Raw genomic sequence first — 18272 nt, forward strand, 5'->3', positions numbered from 1 at the left:
TGGGAGCAAAACATTGACAGCCATTTTACCATGGTTTACTGTCATTGCAAGCCACACAGCTCCCCATTACCTTTATCACGGGGGAGGAGAAGGAGGGGGGGCGTGGGGGTAAAGGAAAGAAGAAGAAGAAGAAAGGAGGGGAGGGGAGGAGGCGAAAATAGATACCATATTCTAGCAAGAGACCGGTCTGGACAGCCTGACTGGAGCCTTTCATGTGTGCCACTCGAAGCTTGCTCGACTAAACACAGGCCTGTAGACTCATTGAGAACATTACTGTTATAGAAAGATGAAAGCTTCCACTTCCTTAAGAAAACTAGGCCTTTATTATGCTTTTGCTTTTAGTACTGTTATTATTTATCCCCCTTTCTTCTCAGAGGCCCTTTTAAACTCATCCAAAACACTGGCTTTGCATGTTGTTACCCCTTTATATCTGGCACTGTTTCAAGTTGATGCTTTAAGGAAAATGGTCATGATAGAAGTGTTTGAAGAGATCTTAAAACAAGTCCAGACACACAGCGCAGTGTTGCGAGGAAAACACATGAAAGCAGGGACAAATAGACACAGACACACACACCAGTTCTGGCTGATTCAGGATACATCAAACTAATTTCTCTCACTACTGACTCTGAAGGAGAGAAAATCCCTAAAAGAGTTCATTAATTTAACTTTATGAATGACCGTGACTCACAGTTCACAGCCTTGATATTGCTGGAAATCGTCACTGTTGAGCTGGGAGGTGAAGGTTCAGCTCCGCCCACCTGTTCACGCGATCCTCTCTAAAGACACTCAAGTCATCACAAGGTGCTTTTCTTGGGATTTGTTTGGGTGTTGAAAAACCCCGAGCAAATCCACAGGCTGAGGTCACCCCCCAACTCACGCAGGGATTTAGCGGTGATGTCATCGGGCAGGAAGATTGCTTCCTGTAAGAAGCTCTGGTTCTAATTATGGAGGGCTGAGTGCGGGGCTCATGGGGGGATTCAAACCCTCTCCCTCCCAAACTCCTGGCTTTATCATGAATGGACACTCAAAATTCAGTGTTTCTGTGCATTAAATCAAAAAGACAATTTTTTATTACCATGCACCATGAAACCCGCCTTACCCAGACAGTAGTAACACTGGCAATGATAGTGATGGTTAATATTTTTATAGACTCTGGCAGCGTGACACTAATTTCTAAAGTTAGCTGACCTGGACCCAAACAAACAGCAGATGGGGGATTACCCAAAACAGGCTCATTAGCCCTATTTTTATGTATTTTATGTTTTGTTTTTTTAAAATTAATTAATTTTAAAAAATTAATTTTAAATTAATTTAAACTTACTTACTAAAAAATGTTTTTGCTTACATAGTGCTCGAGAGCTTCGTTTTCTTTACATATTAAAGTCTATTAAAGTATATGATGAATCAGCTACTAACTGATCGTCAACAAAATCATCCAACTTTCTGTGTTCATTTTATCACAAACTATAAAAGAAAATGCAAAAACCTGTTCACTGCACACTTGATCTCTAAAGACAGATTAAATAACGATCTCTGTAAAGTCTCACTTACTGTATGACAGCTTGCATGTTTATATTTAACTATAACCTCTGCGTACGCTACAGAGCAGTGAGCTTGTATAATTGAGTCCAGTTTTAAAAATTACATTTCCCTGCAATACAAGCACACTGTACTGCAGCAGAAATCTCATTAGAATATGAAGATAAAACTAACAATATACATTATGCTGCGTCAATGAATTGCATATGAGGAAAGTATAAAAAGTCAGAGCAAAGAAGTGAGTTACTGAACCTGTTTAGGAAATTGATGCTTCAAAGCCAGCTGCAGGCTTTATTTGATACTGTTAAAGGCATCAGAGCGTAAGTGGATGAAGGGGACAGATTAAACATGAACGTGTATGAACAATAAGAAGAGCGGCACTGATTTTTGTAGGGGGGCATGAAGAGGAGGGACAAAAATTTGGGGTTGACAGCACTGAGGCCTGTCTGCATTATTTATTTCCATACCCGGAGAAGAAACACACACACGAGGAAAAGCTGTTAAGACTGTGAACACTACTCATGCAGATCCATTCAATCACAGTTTTGTCATGTGAGGCCTGATCCTGAATTCTTCTGTATGAGAGCAGAAGCAGAGATGCTTTTGATGGAAATTTAGATGTTCTGACAAAAAGGAGAGGGCAAGAAAGATGCTGTACAAGAACACAGCACAGCGGCAATTTTTGGTTAATTTAGGAGCTTAATGTTCGTGTGTTCCAATTGTTCACGTAAGATGTTTTTTGTAAGATTATGATAAACAAAAGCCAATAAAAACATTTGAGGAAAAATACCCTCAGCTACAGTTATAAGTAAGAGAGACTACCAAGTTTCGTTGGATCCATTTATAATATAGTAAATACATCCGATCTTAAACTAAAAACTAATTTTAAATAAGGGTTAAATTTCTTTTTCCCATGAGATGCCACATTGTTAATCCTGACTTCTTTGTGTTTTCTGCTTGAAGAGTTCAGGGAAGTGAAAGCAGACACCTCCTTTTTGCATGAAATGTAAAAAAGTGCTAGGATGGGACACCTGTTTGCTCTTTTGCTGCAAATCTACGTGACCTCTTCATGACAGACATTAAGGAGGGGAAAAAAGTATGTTCTGGGACGGATGGCACATGTTTGAAATTTCAAGTTAAGCCTAAAAATAGGCTTCAAAAGAAGAACAAAAATAAAACATAAGGTTTTATTTATTTTATTTTTTGTGGATTTTGTGCTTGTTGCATGTGACTGCTGGTCTCAAAAGCCGTTTTACAAATACTGAATGTCCACATTACAGACTGCAATTTAATGCAAGTGACACGACTCATGGACTCATCAGCAAGAATGATTCAGCTTTTGTGTAAAAGAAAAAACAAAAAAGCACCGTTATGTTTTCAATCATACTTACAAGAAGGCTACACACATTTCAATAATTAGGCACTTGGACTAAAAACCTGATGGCAGGAAATGATAACACAAAGCTTCTAACCATATTTATTTTATTCTCTAAGCTAACAGAAATAAAAGGAATTTTAAAAATTTACATAACACATTTGTGCTGTGTTTGGACATCTGTCCAAAACCATATGGCAGGGAAACTAAAAACAACCTACTAACATTATTCTCCTGAAAGGAAGCTTCCTTTTTTGACTTTTTTTCCCCTGCTGCTCACACTTTTACTTCACACTGTAGAATAAATGTTAATAAATGTGAAAAATGTGTAAAATAGAAGAGATTGAAAGAACTGAATAAGACCGAGTGAGATTGGGGGATAGAGAATGAAGGCTTCAGTGGTTAAATGGTGAGGATGTAATCCTTCAAAGGATTAGTTTCATTACCTTCACGGGGACTCATTCTTTTGTCCTGGAAGGATCCAGAAGGTCGCTCCATCCAGAGTACAGATATGACCCAGCGGCAGCCCAGAATCACTATTTTGAATCTACCAACTTAATTTTTCACATGATTTTGATTCTAGTTACAGATGATGTCACCAAACAAATAAATAACAGCAGTGTTCAAACTTTTCTGCCTAACATGAACAAAGCAAACCCCTGATTGGCCGTGACACAAGTAGGACAGTGCTCACTGGAAGTGCTGGGCATCTTAAAGGTGTAACTTATCTTGTCATCGGCAGACAGAGCCGGTGAAGACCACAAGAAAGCTAATCAATTAACATCTTGGAAGCATCAACGCAGCAGAGACAGAAATCACCACTTCTGGTCAGATCTTTCAGTTTAAAATAAGATAAGATCATCGTCTCCCACAGGAGAATATCGACTGAGATTTGGTGAAATTCGAACAGATGAAGCTGCACCTTTACTGCGTGTAATTTCCTTGCTCCATTTCCCCTGATTTCCTGCCTTCCTCTACTGCTCCTATCTAATAAAGACTAACAAAAAAAAGGAATAAACAGAATGACGCAGCGGTCCAGAGAGTTGGAGACTGACTTTCTATCCACTAACTAATTATGTAATGACATGGCTTCAACACAATCAGTGAGAAAAATTGTGATTCAGATGGAGGATCGCAGAGCTACCCCAAAAGATCTTTATATGATCCTCCGGCCAGCCAGAATTTTGCAGGAAAAAAAGACTTACAGGGTGTCTTTCTACGCTGCAAAACCATCCCTTAAATGGCTCTTTTGTATTTTAGACTGCATGACGAAAAGCTCATTCATCCCTCCGGAGTGCTGCAGGGATGACTTTTGTTGTAGGCCAACCTGAATGTTAGCATCACCCTGGTTCCCTCGCCAAAAAAGCAATGGGATTTTTTTTTCTATAGGCTTTTAGCGTGACATATAAGTGTTCTATTCTTAAACATTTAATTCTGCATGATAATCTCCACAAATTAGCACCACAGTTATAACCTGAATAGTAAAACGTGGGTATTTGCTTGCATATTTGTTGTAGAACAAAATGTGAGAATGACTAAAGCTTGTTATTACAGTAGACCTTATTTTTAGGCATTGAACACAAAGCTTTGATATAAAAGAACCAGATGTACAAAAATGCAAACCTAGTGTTCATTCTTTGGCAGTCTACTGCAGCTGATGGGCAGAGGTGAGCAAAGATTTACACCTGCACATATTGTGTCTGCACATGTTCAATTTTAAACACCAACACCAGCATTATGAAGATGATTTATTTCTCTGGGTCCTTAAACGCTTCAGGAATAAACAATAGTAAAATTCAAATGCTCCAATACTTCTGAGCTGAATAAACTTCCTTTGCCTTAGAAGCAAGCTGACCGACACACCTTCAGAAACCTGAATAGTCGCCATCTATGGTCATTACACTGGTCTCATTTATCCCTCAGTAATACACACATTACCTCTGACCTACAGCAGAGTCCTGTGGTTCAGTGATGTCTTTTCCAGGTCACAGCAGCCACCCTTAGATGGTCTCTAAATAACAAACTTAGTGATTGTTGACAGGCTGTGTTCTTGAGTCTGCCAGCGATCTCAAATCAAGGTTTGCATTAATGCCGTACACTCACGCAAGGCTTACATGAATAATTTACAACAGGCCAGAATGTGAGTAATGACTTTAATCTGTGCATTATTTTTGTGCTCTTAGTCCTTTTAACTCCTTGTTCTCCTCACAGATGAAAGAGGTCAGGCCTCTGGATTGTTTGCCTGTTCCATTATCTGCAGCCTCTAATGTCAGTGGTAAATTTCAGCCACCCAAACAAAGATAAACACAAAGCCCAGGGTCCCAGAGGTGGCTGCGACTGTTCAGCATCATCCCGTCAAACCAAGGATGTCTATCTAATCAGCCATCTGATGAGGTCATCTCTGGGGAGCTCACTAACTGGGGTCAAGTCAAAGCCTACAATATTGGCCCCTGTCAGTTTAATCACCTATAATAACATTCAAAACAATGACATACGGAACATACACCAAATTCTAATTTTTACAGTGAACTGTGGAACAACCAGGAATAATTTCCAGCTTTACAGGCATTACTCTTTAAGAAATAAATTTAAAAGACGACTTAACATTTGCAGCTTGGTCTTTTTCTGCCCCTGTTGTTAATATGAAACCCACTAAAGTAGGGCCTGCTGCCCGATAACAGCAACCAACTGTCAGCAATCAAGTCTTTTTGAGCTGTGCAAGTATTTAATATTAGCTAGTGGGCTTGTCATGATACTAGAATTTAAAAACTTGATACCAAAAGTCAGGAAAATACTCCATACGCGAAACCACTTTCAATACCACGGAGAAAAAAGTGAGAAAAAATAAAGTGTAATTAGCTTTTCTCTGACAACGCCACACTTATGTTTTCTAGATAGATACATTTCAAAGGCCTGTATCAGCATCATTATTATTGTTATTAATCCAATATTTTCCTTGTTTCACATTACAAACCACTAAATTGCACAACTAGACTGGGAAACAGATCTCTGTTTAGTGACTTCCTACAAATAAATAAATAAAAATCAGCAGGCAACTTCAGGATGTAATTGAAAGTGTATGCATGTACGTTTGTTTATAATGTTCATCCCTGCGGGTGTCATTGTTTAATTCATGTTTTTGTGGATTTACATCAGAATATCAAAAGGCAAAAACACAAAACATGCAGCTTTATGCTTTTCTGCTGGGTGGCCTCAGAATCTAATTTTGCCTGAGACTTAAAAAGGCCCAGGGTGTTCACGGAGGTTTACAAAGGGCTTTACTGATGCATTTCATCTAAGATCTCTTCCCTGAGCCCCGTTACTGTCCCATCCTGCCACGGTTCAAAGGAAGAAACAAAAAGAAGCTGCTCTCTCTACAACAGGAACCCTAGCTTACTGCTGCAGTACAGTATTATTCTTGTCTTTGAGCCGTTAATGGCAGATGGAGAGAGAGAGAGAGACAGAGAGAGAGAGAAAATATACCATTTGAAAGTCATGCACCAGACAACACTGCGAGGAACATTTCTAGGTCTTAAGATTCACAGCCTAGAGCCGACTTCCTTTCTTACAGCTCGCACAGTACAAATCTCTCAGAAACAAGGGTGTCTGAGTGATCTGTCAAAAGCAAATGTCAATCTTTTTTGTCATCCACACTCAGGGTTCTCGCTTGCAAAAGGCCCCGAGGGGAGCCGAATCTCAGCCCACCACTTTCTTTCTCTCATCCTGCAGCCATACCGTCACCAAAGCCAGGGAGGAAGTGTCACATCGAGCCGCTGTGCCTCTGACAAGGCGGGGATGGGGGGATGAGGCGGTGGGGGAGGATGGCATAAACACTATTTACACAAACAAACTCGACACGCACACAGAGATACACACCATGCCCTTGCAGATTCCCAGAAATATCCTACAAGAGGCAACTTTCCCCCACGAGCTACGAGCTTTCTCTCCCTCCTTCTTCAGTCCTTCTTGTCAGACAGGTGCCCACGCAGCTGCCCATCAGCATCCCTCGGCGTAGCAGCCTGTCTGTCCAATGACAACAAGCTCTGTCCTTCATATCCACTGTTCAGATTATACAGTCAAATAAAAGCAGGCGGCCAATGAGATCCGAGGTGTCTACTGTAACAGAACTAATGCTTCTATCGGTATCTCCTGCACAAAGTGGTAAGCTATAAATTTATAGATAAACAAACAGCTTTGAAGAATCCTTTAAACAACATATTGCTAGGCATATACATCACACGATTATACGATTACAGCCACTGCAGAATCCCACGTCTGCAAGCACACAGCCAGCAGACCACAGAGGAAAGTATGAGTGTGGTTGATGTGGGGGTGGGGGGTTTGTCTGTATATAAGATGAAAAAGCCCTATAAACATTTAAATATTTGCAATCACCAGCTGGCCCGTCTAGATAGTGTTCACATCCCGGTGCACTGCAGTGTCAAAACCTAACTGCACAGAGGATGTGCTCCCGTAAATATTTTGATTCAGCTCCATCATGTAGTGTACACACACATCACGCCTGGACTTGCATCTTCCATTGCCCATCTGATTTAAAACTCTGAAATTTATTTTTAGACTGAGGGAGCAAAGAATACAAGCTGGGGAATAAAGAGGGGATTTGAGAATGAAATAAATAAATAAGAAAATTCCCAGCAGTAGACATAATGATGGGAAGCACTATGTTGATTTTTTTTTTTTTTTTTTAAATCAAGCAGCTATTCAGGTCTCTGGTGAGGCTCCCGCGTTTGCTTACACAAGCAAAAGCTTTCGGTGGCATATGCAGCTGCATTCATGCTTTACAGGTACGCTGCAGGCTCTTCACACAGCTGCCTGTGGCAAAGTAAATCTGACTCCAGGTGCGCCTTCCCCTCGACACTTCTTCAACGGCAAACCTCGCTACTTCCACAGCCAGCAATACAAACACGGGTCTCAGCTGATAACCATCCTCAGAAATGCAGCTTACACTCCCTCCAACAGTCACCAGACACACCTTTGAGGCCCGCAGGTAGCACTTTTCCCCATCCGATAGCTGCTGCACCCATGCCTCACCTTTGCTTCCTATTAGCTCACTAAGCAATAAAGTAACAGCTCCTAAAAGCTGCCACACAACCTCCCACTCTAACATTTTCCACATATGCCAACTAAAAGAATAAAGAGGAGAAAAACTCTTTATGTTTTCCTTTCTCTGTCAGCAGGTAAGAAGAGACCTATAGCCCTTTATTCAACACTGCCATCTTTATTCTTTCAAATGGGATCAAAGACTAACTGGGATAATTCCTCCAAGCTCCAGGCTTTATCTTCTGAGCCGTACTGAGTGACAAGAAGAAGCTGTATTTTATCCCATGCTCTGTCACTGTTTTTCCCCATCTAGCATTGTACTGCTTGATTGTACTCTTATGAGTCACAGAACCGCACCTGCGCCCATGTGTTAAGTACTGACAAATAAAAGCCCAGCGTCCATTTACACAACAAAGAGATGTAACCCGCGAGGCAACCATTCTTTGCCTCCCTCCCTCCGTCTGACAAGACCTCAAATATATCACTTACTTAAGAGGAAGGCAGCGCACGTTCCTGCTCCTGCCAGGGACTGCTCTCTCTCCCTCATGCTCTGACAAACTTCTTTTCAAATACAAATCCAGAAACAAAACACATGCCACCCTTTTATGTTCGGTGGCCTGTTCCATATTTAATTTCAGAGTAACAGCAGTAGAGGTGATGATTATCAAAGCTCTGCAAGGCAAATCCAGTCTCAGACTCCCTCGCCAAAAGAAGAAAAGAAACCCCATCATTGTTTAAGGAAAGAAAATGTTGGATTTTTGGTAAACCAGTTGCTTCTGATTAAAAAGGAAAAAACATTTTTTAAAAATCCTTGTCTTCTACTAGTTCTGAGAATTCAAGGCAAAGCCTAATAAAAGCCTCTGCCGATCCACCGGGGTTTTTAACAATGAACATCTGACTTAGTGATTTATGCATATTAATGAACTCCAACACCCCCTGTCTAAGCGAATACAAGCTGAGCTCCACACTTCTCTGCATCCTAATGGTTTCTGCTCCACCGGGATCATTACCAATAGAAATTTCAGATATTCTGTGCTATTAATCTCTGTCTGTCCTCCTGTTCGGCTACGTAATGACTAATTAAACATCAAAAGAGCAGAGCTGGGGATCCGCTCTGACAGCCTCTCTTTCTCCCAGGAGAGGCTGTGAGGAGGCTAGACTGTGACAGGGCAGCACTGAAAATCAATCACCTCAAGGTCCACATGTGTATTCACACACTCGCACGCACGCACGCATGCGCTTTTGCACGACACACCAAAAAATCTGCAGGAAGTTGTCGCCCGCCGAGACCTTTACGTGCTCGGATTAAAACAACAAGCATGTAAACAACAAACACTAAAAGTCAAAATCAAACAGGCACCACCGCAGTCGCTGTTGAACAAGCCGCACAGAGACAACACAATTTCAATCCGAGAAGTGTGCCGAGGTTGTCAAGAGCGCTCTGTGTACAACTGTGAAAAGGGAGGGTGTGTGAGTGGTAAAGATGTGTGTGTGTGTGTGTGTGTGTGTGTGTGTGTATGTGTGTGTGTGTTTGAGTGAGTGTGTTTGTTTAGGTGAGCTCACTGTGAAATCTATTTATATGAGAGGTAGATGATCTTCCACTCACAGATGAAGGCAGGCCAGGAGGGACCTTGCGAACCTTTTTTGTTTGGAGAGGATCTGTGGAAAGATGAAAGCAGGGTGTATTCATTCAAAGGGGGAAAACAAAATAATAAAGAGGCAACTGTACAGAAGCCATAACTCACCAACAAAATCCTAAGAAGCATTGTTTGTGATTTTCACATAAAGAATAAAAGAAAACTACACACAATCCTACATGAAATATGTCGATACTTGTTTTTTTGTGTGTGTTTTTGTCACTGCTCTTTCAACGCAGCCTGATGACGACTGAAGCCAGACACCAAAGCAGGGTGTGTTCATATTAGGGCTTTATAAGCTTCATATCAAACATGGAGTTATTACAGCTGTAATTTTTTATTTAATCTTATCAAGTTATTGTATAAAACTAAACTAAAAGCTAAAATTAGACGTAAAAATCGGTAACTAAAATAAATATAAAAACTAGACTTTTGAAAAAAAGGAAAACTACTTGAATTATTTACCATTATTTACCTGCTTGTGTCAGTTTAGCTTTTATTAGTTTTGCTGTTACTTTTAGTTTTCCTTTATTGTGCAGTGGATGTTAAGACTGTCAAACAATTAACACTGGCACGCAGACGCCCCAAGGCTCGAGAAACATTAGAAACAAAGCCTCACCGTGGCTGTACATAAATATAAATATTTAAAAAATATTTACATAGAGAAAATGAGAGAATCACATTTTTTTGATATAATATTAACAGAAAGTTTCTCTTTCTAAAAGAGCTCATTTAGATCTTGGAAATGGTGTCACATCTGAGGAATATCACACTGAAGTTAGATGAAAATGTTTGTTTTTTTTCCATATTGAAGCTATAATATCTGTGAAACCACACACATGATTTGGGTGATTTTAAAGAACATATGCCCTGAAAATGTGAAGCTGTAAATAAAACAACCTATTGTGATTTCTACTCATCAGAGATCGAACATACAAAATACCGTATTTTTCGGACCATAAAGAGCACCTGACTACGGTAGCCCTAATGCTCCGACAATCCATCAAGCGGTGCGGCTTCGTAGCTTACCAAAGTCGTTTCAGCGCCGTGTACCACATAAAAAAGGTTCAAGGTCAGTAAGCACAATCAGAATTAATACATAAGGCACACTGACGATTTTTGAGAAAATTAAAGGATTTTAAGTGCGCCTTATAGTGCGGAAAATACAGTACTTCAGTTAACTTTATGTTAACTTGAGCTACACTCCTGATAGTCTGTGATCATAGAGCCCCAGCGCCTAATAATTACTCTACTCCTTTACAGGACTTAGCTCAAGTAGTTTTCTACATAACTGAATTTAAATATTGCACCTCAAAACAGGAGCTTGAAAAAAATGCCCAGATCCTCATCCTGTTTTTGTTTTTTTTGAGCAAAGTAATGACAGTAGGGACCTGAAATGTTGCACATTTCTGATTAAAATAACATATTTTCCTTCTTTCCCCTGGAATTTATACAGGCAAATCTGAGATGAGAGGCATATGAAGAACTGACCGAGCAATAGTTCATATGTAATTGGGATTTCTCAAGCATGAGCTAAAGTGGCCCAAAAAACAATTTTATCAGACAGGCTCAAATCCTGCATCGCATAATTAAGGCGGTCTTTATTGAAACTTGATCTACTTTTGGAGCACAATGTGAAATTCAAATATTGTAAAACCTGCTTTGTTGGTCATTTAAGAGCACTTTTCTTTCAGTCATGAAGACGGCACTCACCGATGGCTGGAGGGTCTGGCAGAGAACGTCTTCTTGGATTGGCTGCAGTGAAGGAGAAGAAAGGAGTAGCAGACTTCCCTGACGTAGTCACTGAACTCGGACTCGCCAACCCGATGTCTGTCCTTAAAGAAGACTGAAAGAGAAAACGCACAAATGTTTAAAAACTAAAGGAAAAGATCAACTTTTATTGTCCAAACTGACCTTCAACCAGTCATTTTTTAAGCTCTCCGCATTTAAACAGAGCTTTGTTCAAAATAACACATATTTTAATAAAGAGAAGCACTCAGTGTCTCCCACTTATCCGCTTGTTAATACGATCTTTCTTTTGTACACTAACTTCAGTATATTTTAAAAAACATGCAAAAAGTTTACTTCATGCTATGAATATTCTGAGTTATGTGGTTTCATAGTAGAAAGCGGTTGATTTAAATTTTGCACTTTTAATTCACATAATTATTCCAGCTTTTATGAGCCCATATAACTTCTTAAGTATCCACATGACGCCTTCAGGGCTGAAAAGCACATTTAGGCTCTGTTAAAATCTAAAACCAAATCAGTTTTACACCCACAGCGCATGTCACAATCGAAACCCCAGATCTTCTTTTTGCTCAGTATTTTCAGCACTTTCTATGACCAGCTTTGAGCATTAACTGCTAATGCCTTTAAAATTTAAAGGCTATAAAATGTAACTGAGATGGAATACGTGCTTAAGCCCCGAAAATTGAATGTGTCTATAAGTTGTGAGGGCTCAGAATTTGGAAAAAAATTATTTAAAATAATTAAAAAGTGTAAAATCGAGCCTACGTGGATGTGCGTGGAAATTTTGGTGAAATTCTGCATGTCTTTATTAAATAAAAACCAGCTGACTGGGAACTTTCTGTCAGATGTGGTTGATTTTAAAAGAAATGACTAATAAGGAAAAAGCTGAAAACAAAAAATTCCATTTTGTTTTAAAAAGAGATTTCACATATCTTTTTTTTTTTTTTACATGAGAGGACAGACTCCGTCAGCCTTGAAAGCTTACCATGTTACCCTGTCACCAATATCTGTTTGACCTCTACAACCCTGACAAACTGGGTTAAGAAACCCAATTAAGAGCTTGGTCTAATTAGAGTAATCGGCTGGAGATCAGGGGAGCGTAGAGTGTGTGAGTGAGGTCAACTCAGACCGATGAAGAGTAGTAGTAGTTGGCTTGAAAACCTGCCTCACGTGCCCTCTTGGATTCCTCTTTGCAAGCTGAGGATTGACACAGTTTAGCACTGAGACGTTTCTATCTGATGCTTTAAAGTTCCAAATTTAGTTGGGACTAAAAAAAAATGTGTACATGAGAATCAGCACAAAAGAAATGAAGATAATTTCGCTGATATGAAATGTAGGTCAGGAAAATAGTTTGCAAAAAAACAAAAAACACACGCTGTCACTGATGCCGGAGCTTTCACATGGCACAACAGACCCACTTCTGCTGTTGCCTTTGTTCAGTGACACTGAATACCTGCAGCAGCACTGGGTCTGACCTCCTTTATGCTACTGTAGTCAGTCTGGGAGGAACAACATGCAAACATCACTCAACAATCATCAGCTCAGCTCTTCCAGCTTGAATAGATCTCGAGATTGTACAAGCTTCCCTATTCAATGTCAGACTTTGTGGTGAAAAGATCCTGAAATTCTGATATTAAATGTTAAGAAGCTGCAGCTCATGTGAGGCACACCTCAGCACCAATATGCACAAAGGTACAAATGGTACCATGCTCTCCCAAAAAGTTGATTCTGTTCATCTGGACGTAGCGTTTTCAGTGGGAGAAACGTTTCGTCACTCATCTAAGTGACTTCTCCAGTCTCAGCTGACTGCAGGTTACATTTGCATAAGGACTGAAACTATCACCACTGACGACCAATTGGCCGTGAGGTCAGTTTCACAATCATTGATATGCAAACTGTTAACATGCTGTCTTCTGAGCCAAGTTGGGAACTGTGTAAGTCCTGATTTACTGTAAAATGACCACATGGCTACACGCCATGTGCCAAGTAGATCATGAGATCAGTCGTCTTGTTCAGTTATTTGTCCTGATTAGATGTCAGTTGGTTAATCTCAGATCTGTGCAGCTGCAGGTGTGCACTCTTTCCTCTGTGCTTATTCACAATATCTAAAACAGTAGAGTTAGTCAGAAAGCCAAAGGAAAGTTTACATTGTGGTAGACTTAAAACAGGGGTCTTGTAGCCTCAATGGGACAAAGCCGAGAAGCCATAGCTTGGCACCGGCCTGAGGTATGGGGTCTGTTTAACTTTTAACGCTCACTTTTCAGCAAAGCACACTCACCAGACATATTTGCTACAATGAGACTGCCTACAACAATAAAAAAAAATACTGTTTGACTTGTTTTGAAGTAAAACATTTTAAAAGCGGGATGGAAATGATGTAAAGGTCTATATAGAAGCAACAATGAGAGACTCACCTGACAGCCAGATGCTGCAGGATCCCTGCCATATCCAAGAAATGAAGCCCTCTCTGATTTACCTGTAAAAACACACACAAAAAAGAATAATTACTATTTCAGTATTTTATGGAACTTTTATGGAATGCAGATGGTTTTATAAGTAATAACAGGCTGCGGCATTTAGCCTGCAGTCAAGCGTTTAGCGCAAGATGAACACTTAATTTGCTGTAATGTGTTCTTAACTTTACTCACAGTGATTTGTACATTGTTGCACCTGTTTGCTTAAAACAGTATTTTCACATTATTCAATTTAAGGTCACACATTTGCTTCTGGAGGCTGTCTAGTACACAGTCATTCAAACAGTGCTAGCTAAAAGCAGCCACACTGGAGCGGTGAATGCTGTGATGCAGCTCGTGTGCCGAGCAGTCACAGAAAGGAGGAGTTTGGTTTCCCTGTGCGTTGCCCTTATAATGATTTAAAACATTATCGCTATACCTGATGAACACCTATCCTGCTGCTGTCAGATGTTGTCTACTAAGAAAAACTGAAGGCTTTAAATGAAAAAGAAAAAACTCACAAGCATGCTTAAATGTGGTAAAAATGTTATTGTAAAGGAAATATTCATATTTTTCTTTCTGGGTAAGAAAATGTAAACAACCCAGAAGCTCACAAAGAGTCTACTGTAGTATACTGACATATCATTTAACAAATTTGGGAGCTTTTATTCGAGGACACGAGCAGGATTCTTTTTCTGTTTAGAGCAATAATAAAATATCTTTGGGCAATCTTGGAGCTGCTGTTCCTTTCACTGAAGCGAACAGCCCAGTTTGTCCCACTTTCATCTGCTGTCTACTGTAATATCATCTGATGCTGGCAGGAAAAAGAAGGACACAAAGAACGAGGGATTGAATCAGTAGACGGATTAGCTGACGGACTCATGGATGTACATCAAGTGGAAATCTCCGGGGCTGAAAACTGAAGCCAAGTCCTGGCAGTTCCTCTAATGGCCACTTGAAGCTGTCTCCAAAAGTGAGCCAATCCCCATAGACTTGCATGTTAAACTCAACAATTTTACAGCAGTAATAAACATGTTTACAGCCCCAGTACAGAAAATGGTTTTGGTCTCTATTGATAGTTGGATAATTGGGCAGTGTGGTGGTGCAGTAACTAGCATTGTTGCTTCTCTGTTGTGAGCAAGAAGGCCACAGGTTTGAATCCCCTAGTCATGGTCTCCACACAATCTAAAACCAAACATGTTAGCTTAATTGGTGATTCTAAATTGGTGTGAATGTGTGCGTGAGTGATTGGCACTGCAATATCTCCAGCAAGTCAGCTATTTAGATTTTTTTTTTTCCCAGTTTGAAGGTAGGGGTATATCCCTTTTGACAGGCAGAAGCTGCCTTCTGGGTCTCAATTCTGTAACTGAGAAGCTGAACTGGACATAACCCTAACCCTCTTGATAAACTGTAGAGCACTTTTAATGGAGCTATGTAGAAAAAACATGGCTTGCTTAGCATTAATTGCACTCAGAACCAAGAATTTTAGAACTTTAATAAGCCCACTATGACGTCACACACCCTCAACATTCATACTGGTGCTTCTGGCAGACCGATTGACTGCACTCCTCTCCTGAAGGACGGGTGTCGGCAGTTGGAAAATAAAACTCCTCATGAAAGAAATCAAGGAAAGCAATTGCTGAGTCTTTCTCAGAGTTTTCTCAAGAAAGTCTCACATCAGTTTCAAGATGTTGCAGCACCTCCCTCTCTGTAATCTCTGACCTCTTGCTCATACACGCCTGTCTTCATTCCAGCCATGAAATGCCAAGTTACAAAAAACGTGTGCAGCAGGCCAACACTCTGTATGTTAGCGAAACAACAGCAAGCATAAACGGGGCAATAGTCTGTTACTTAGCACCAACTAGTAGGTATGTGTGTCTGCTTGACACACACACAAAGTCCACAAATGCAAAACTATTGCAGTCGACTGACATCTAAGTATGGCTCCAAAAATGTTAACACAGCAGTGGCAAAATGTCAAGTTCTGAAACCAATATTTTATGTACAGAAAATCATTTACATTCAAGAGATCAAATGTACTCAACTGTCCTGCAGTAAATGGTTCAGTCATGAAAAGTTTTCTTTCCTGGATTCCAGTAAAAGCAGGTTCTGTTAAGAGCACTATTCAGCAGACCAATAGCAACACCTGCAATACTTCTGTAAAACTGCGTTATGACTCTCAAAGTTTTCAGTATGCAAAGTATGTTTTGGTGAATAATTACTGATCCAACTGTCAAGAGTCCGTCTCTCAGTGTCAAATCCTCAGAGGAAGGCTCCCAAGGATCCGTCGGGGGGGGAAATAGACCTTAAAGCACACAACACCCATGAATCACACACATCACAATATCCACACTCAGCACTTTTAGTCCCCTGGAAAAAACAAACAAATGAGAGCTCCTCTGGGAGAATGATGAATAACTTTAACGGCATCGTACATTATTTTTGTCAGACTTCCAAATATTACAAGCACAGACAAAAGTGTTGGAACTAAATTCTGTTTACTCTGGGGACAAGGTAAATATTTTTTGTGCGTTAAAAACCTGCATAGTTCAGATCTTTTGTTACACAATGACTGATCTGAACAGCACTTTCACATGCGCAGGTGAACCGAGGCACATCTAAGAGAATTCACTTGTGCTTATCTGAGCAGTCCTGCAGGAGACAGTTGTTCTGCATCTGTGCAGACTGCCTTTAGAGATGAGGGAAGCTGAGGGAATCAGAGAGGATGGTTTAACTGGCAAAGCTGCTTCTTTTCTAACAATGATGTGAAACAGTTCTGAGCCATCGCGCTTGCAAAAAGGAAATAGGATTAAGTTGTCGGTTACCACCAACATTTTCCATCATGGCAGGATGATGAAATGTCTCCTCTGAATGAGAATATTAATTTCTTTATTTTCTGCCTCATGTTCGAAGACGGTTTAGTGAAATTCATTTTCACTCGTCAGATGTAATCAGAGAGAAAGGTCCGGTCAAGTGCAAGAGTTGAATATTCACTGCGAGCACGTGTTCTGTCACACACACACACCGCGTCTGACGTGAATAATTGATCGTCAGTGTCGTATGCCCAGACTCAAACAGCAGATGTGTTTGCAAAAACAGTCGCACTTTACACTATGACACAGAGAAGCAGTCCCTCAGGGCCACGAGAACAAAGCCTAACAGATCGAAGTCTAACAAGTGCTGCCTACTGTGTTTAGCCCTTTACATCGAGCATGTTGCTAAAAAACAACACAAAATTCCCAATTTCTCAGATGCAAACTTGTAGCACCGATACACGCTGAAAGATCTGTGGAGGGGGTTCAACAAATTCATCCACAAAAAGGCGATGATGAGCTGCTCTTGATTTTTCTAAAGAAGAAAGAAGAAACTGAGATTCTGAATTCATCCAATTCTCACAAGAAGGTTTGATCCAGCAGTAGAAGTTGAATCACGACCGCTTTCGTACATATTTCAGGATGTGAGCGGGGGCAGTTTCAGCTGTCATCGGCAGAGTTGGGACCACATCAGTGGAGGCAGATAAATCATTTCAGAGAGCCGATTGACCCACAGCAGCGTCTAAGTGTGTGTCTGAGGTAAAACAGCATGACTTTACTATTTCCATATCTTTGTAAAATTCAGTACCGGGTCGCATTTGGCAACAAGTGCACTTGTTGCCAAATGCAGTGATCTGATTAGTCAAATCTGTGTATTCGACAAAAAAAAAAAAAAATTAGCTTAATCTGAAAAAATAAATGCCACAAATATGTCCTGCAAAATTAAACGGTTAGCGTGAACAGCTACAGAAGTCAGAAAACTGCTGCTTTGTATGTAATGTTACTTAATCATAATAGACAGGTTGCATTTTTCCTCAAATGGTGCCAATTTGCAAATATAGGGCATAGTTGTCTTGTTTTTTGTTTTGATTACCCTGTTCTTGAGGGTAAAAACATCATTATTTCGAAAATTGAATTGACTTTAAGAATAAAACATCATGGAACAGCAAGTGGACTGTACAAAATATAGGTTTACAACTATCAGTGAGAACCAAGTTGTCAGAGCCACAAATTTGGAGAAACTGAAGCTAGACTAAACACCTGTGAGACCACAAGACATGACAACCCCCATTCAGACCGCACTCTATCTCTCATGAATCTGCCAGCAAGAAGAGATGGATGCAGCAGCACTCGAAGGACCAATCCAATGGCAGCGCTGGTTTAACTTCAGGAGTATGCACAGGGATCATTATCTGATCATGTTTCTCCCTGCTGCCCTCAGCAAACACTTCAGTGCCTTCTGCGATGTGTGGTGCAAAAACACAGCTTAAATCTCTCTGTGGTGTGATGTAGATTTACAGGAATTTGCTCACAAATTTCAGGAGAATTCATATTTATGACACTGAGGTAAAGTAGAACAAAGTGATACATCAAATGGAACATAATGCTGGGCTGGCCGGTTCTAAAGCCAAGAGCCTAAATT

At 40.3% G+C, this 18272-nt stretch overlaps 1 protein-coding gene across 6 annotated transcripts in view; it reads right to left on the minus strand.

Moving 5' to 3' along the window:
• The window catches only part of tcf12 (transcription factor 12), an 83308-nt gene that overhangs the window by 25889 nt on the left and 39147 nt on the right, over positions 1–18272 (minus strand). For all 6 annotated transcript variants that reach the window (XR_003219729.1, XM_019358773.2, XM_003442264.5 and 3 more), the window contains exons 6-8: positions 13779–13840; positions 11326–11458; positions 9582–9634 (exon numbers count right to left, since the gene is read on the minus strand). Coding sequence is in view for 5 of the 6 variants with exons in the window: in XM_019358773.2 (XP_019214318.1) it covers positions 9582–9634; positions 11326–11458; positions 13779–13840 (248 nt within the window). In the remaining variant the exon portion in view is untranslated. The remainder of the gene's footprint in view (positions 1–9581; positions 9635–11325; positions 11459–13778; positions 13841–18272) is intronic.

Source organism: Oreochromis niloticus, linkage group LG1 (genome assembly GCF_001858045.2).
Source record: "Oreochromis niloticus isolate F11D_XX linkage group LG1, O_niloticus_UMD_NMBU, whole genome shotgun sequence".
Lineage (NCBI taxonomy): Eukaryota > Metazoa > Chordata > Actinopteri > Cichliformes > Cichlidae > Oreochromis > Oreochromis niloticus.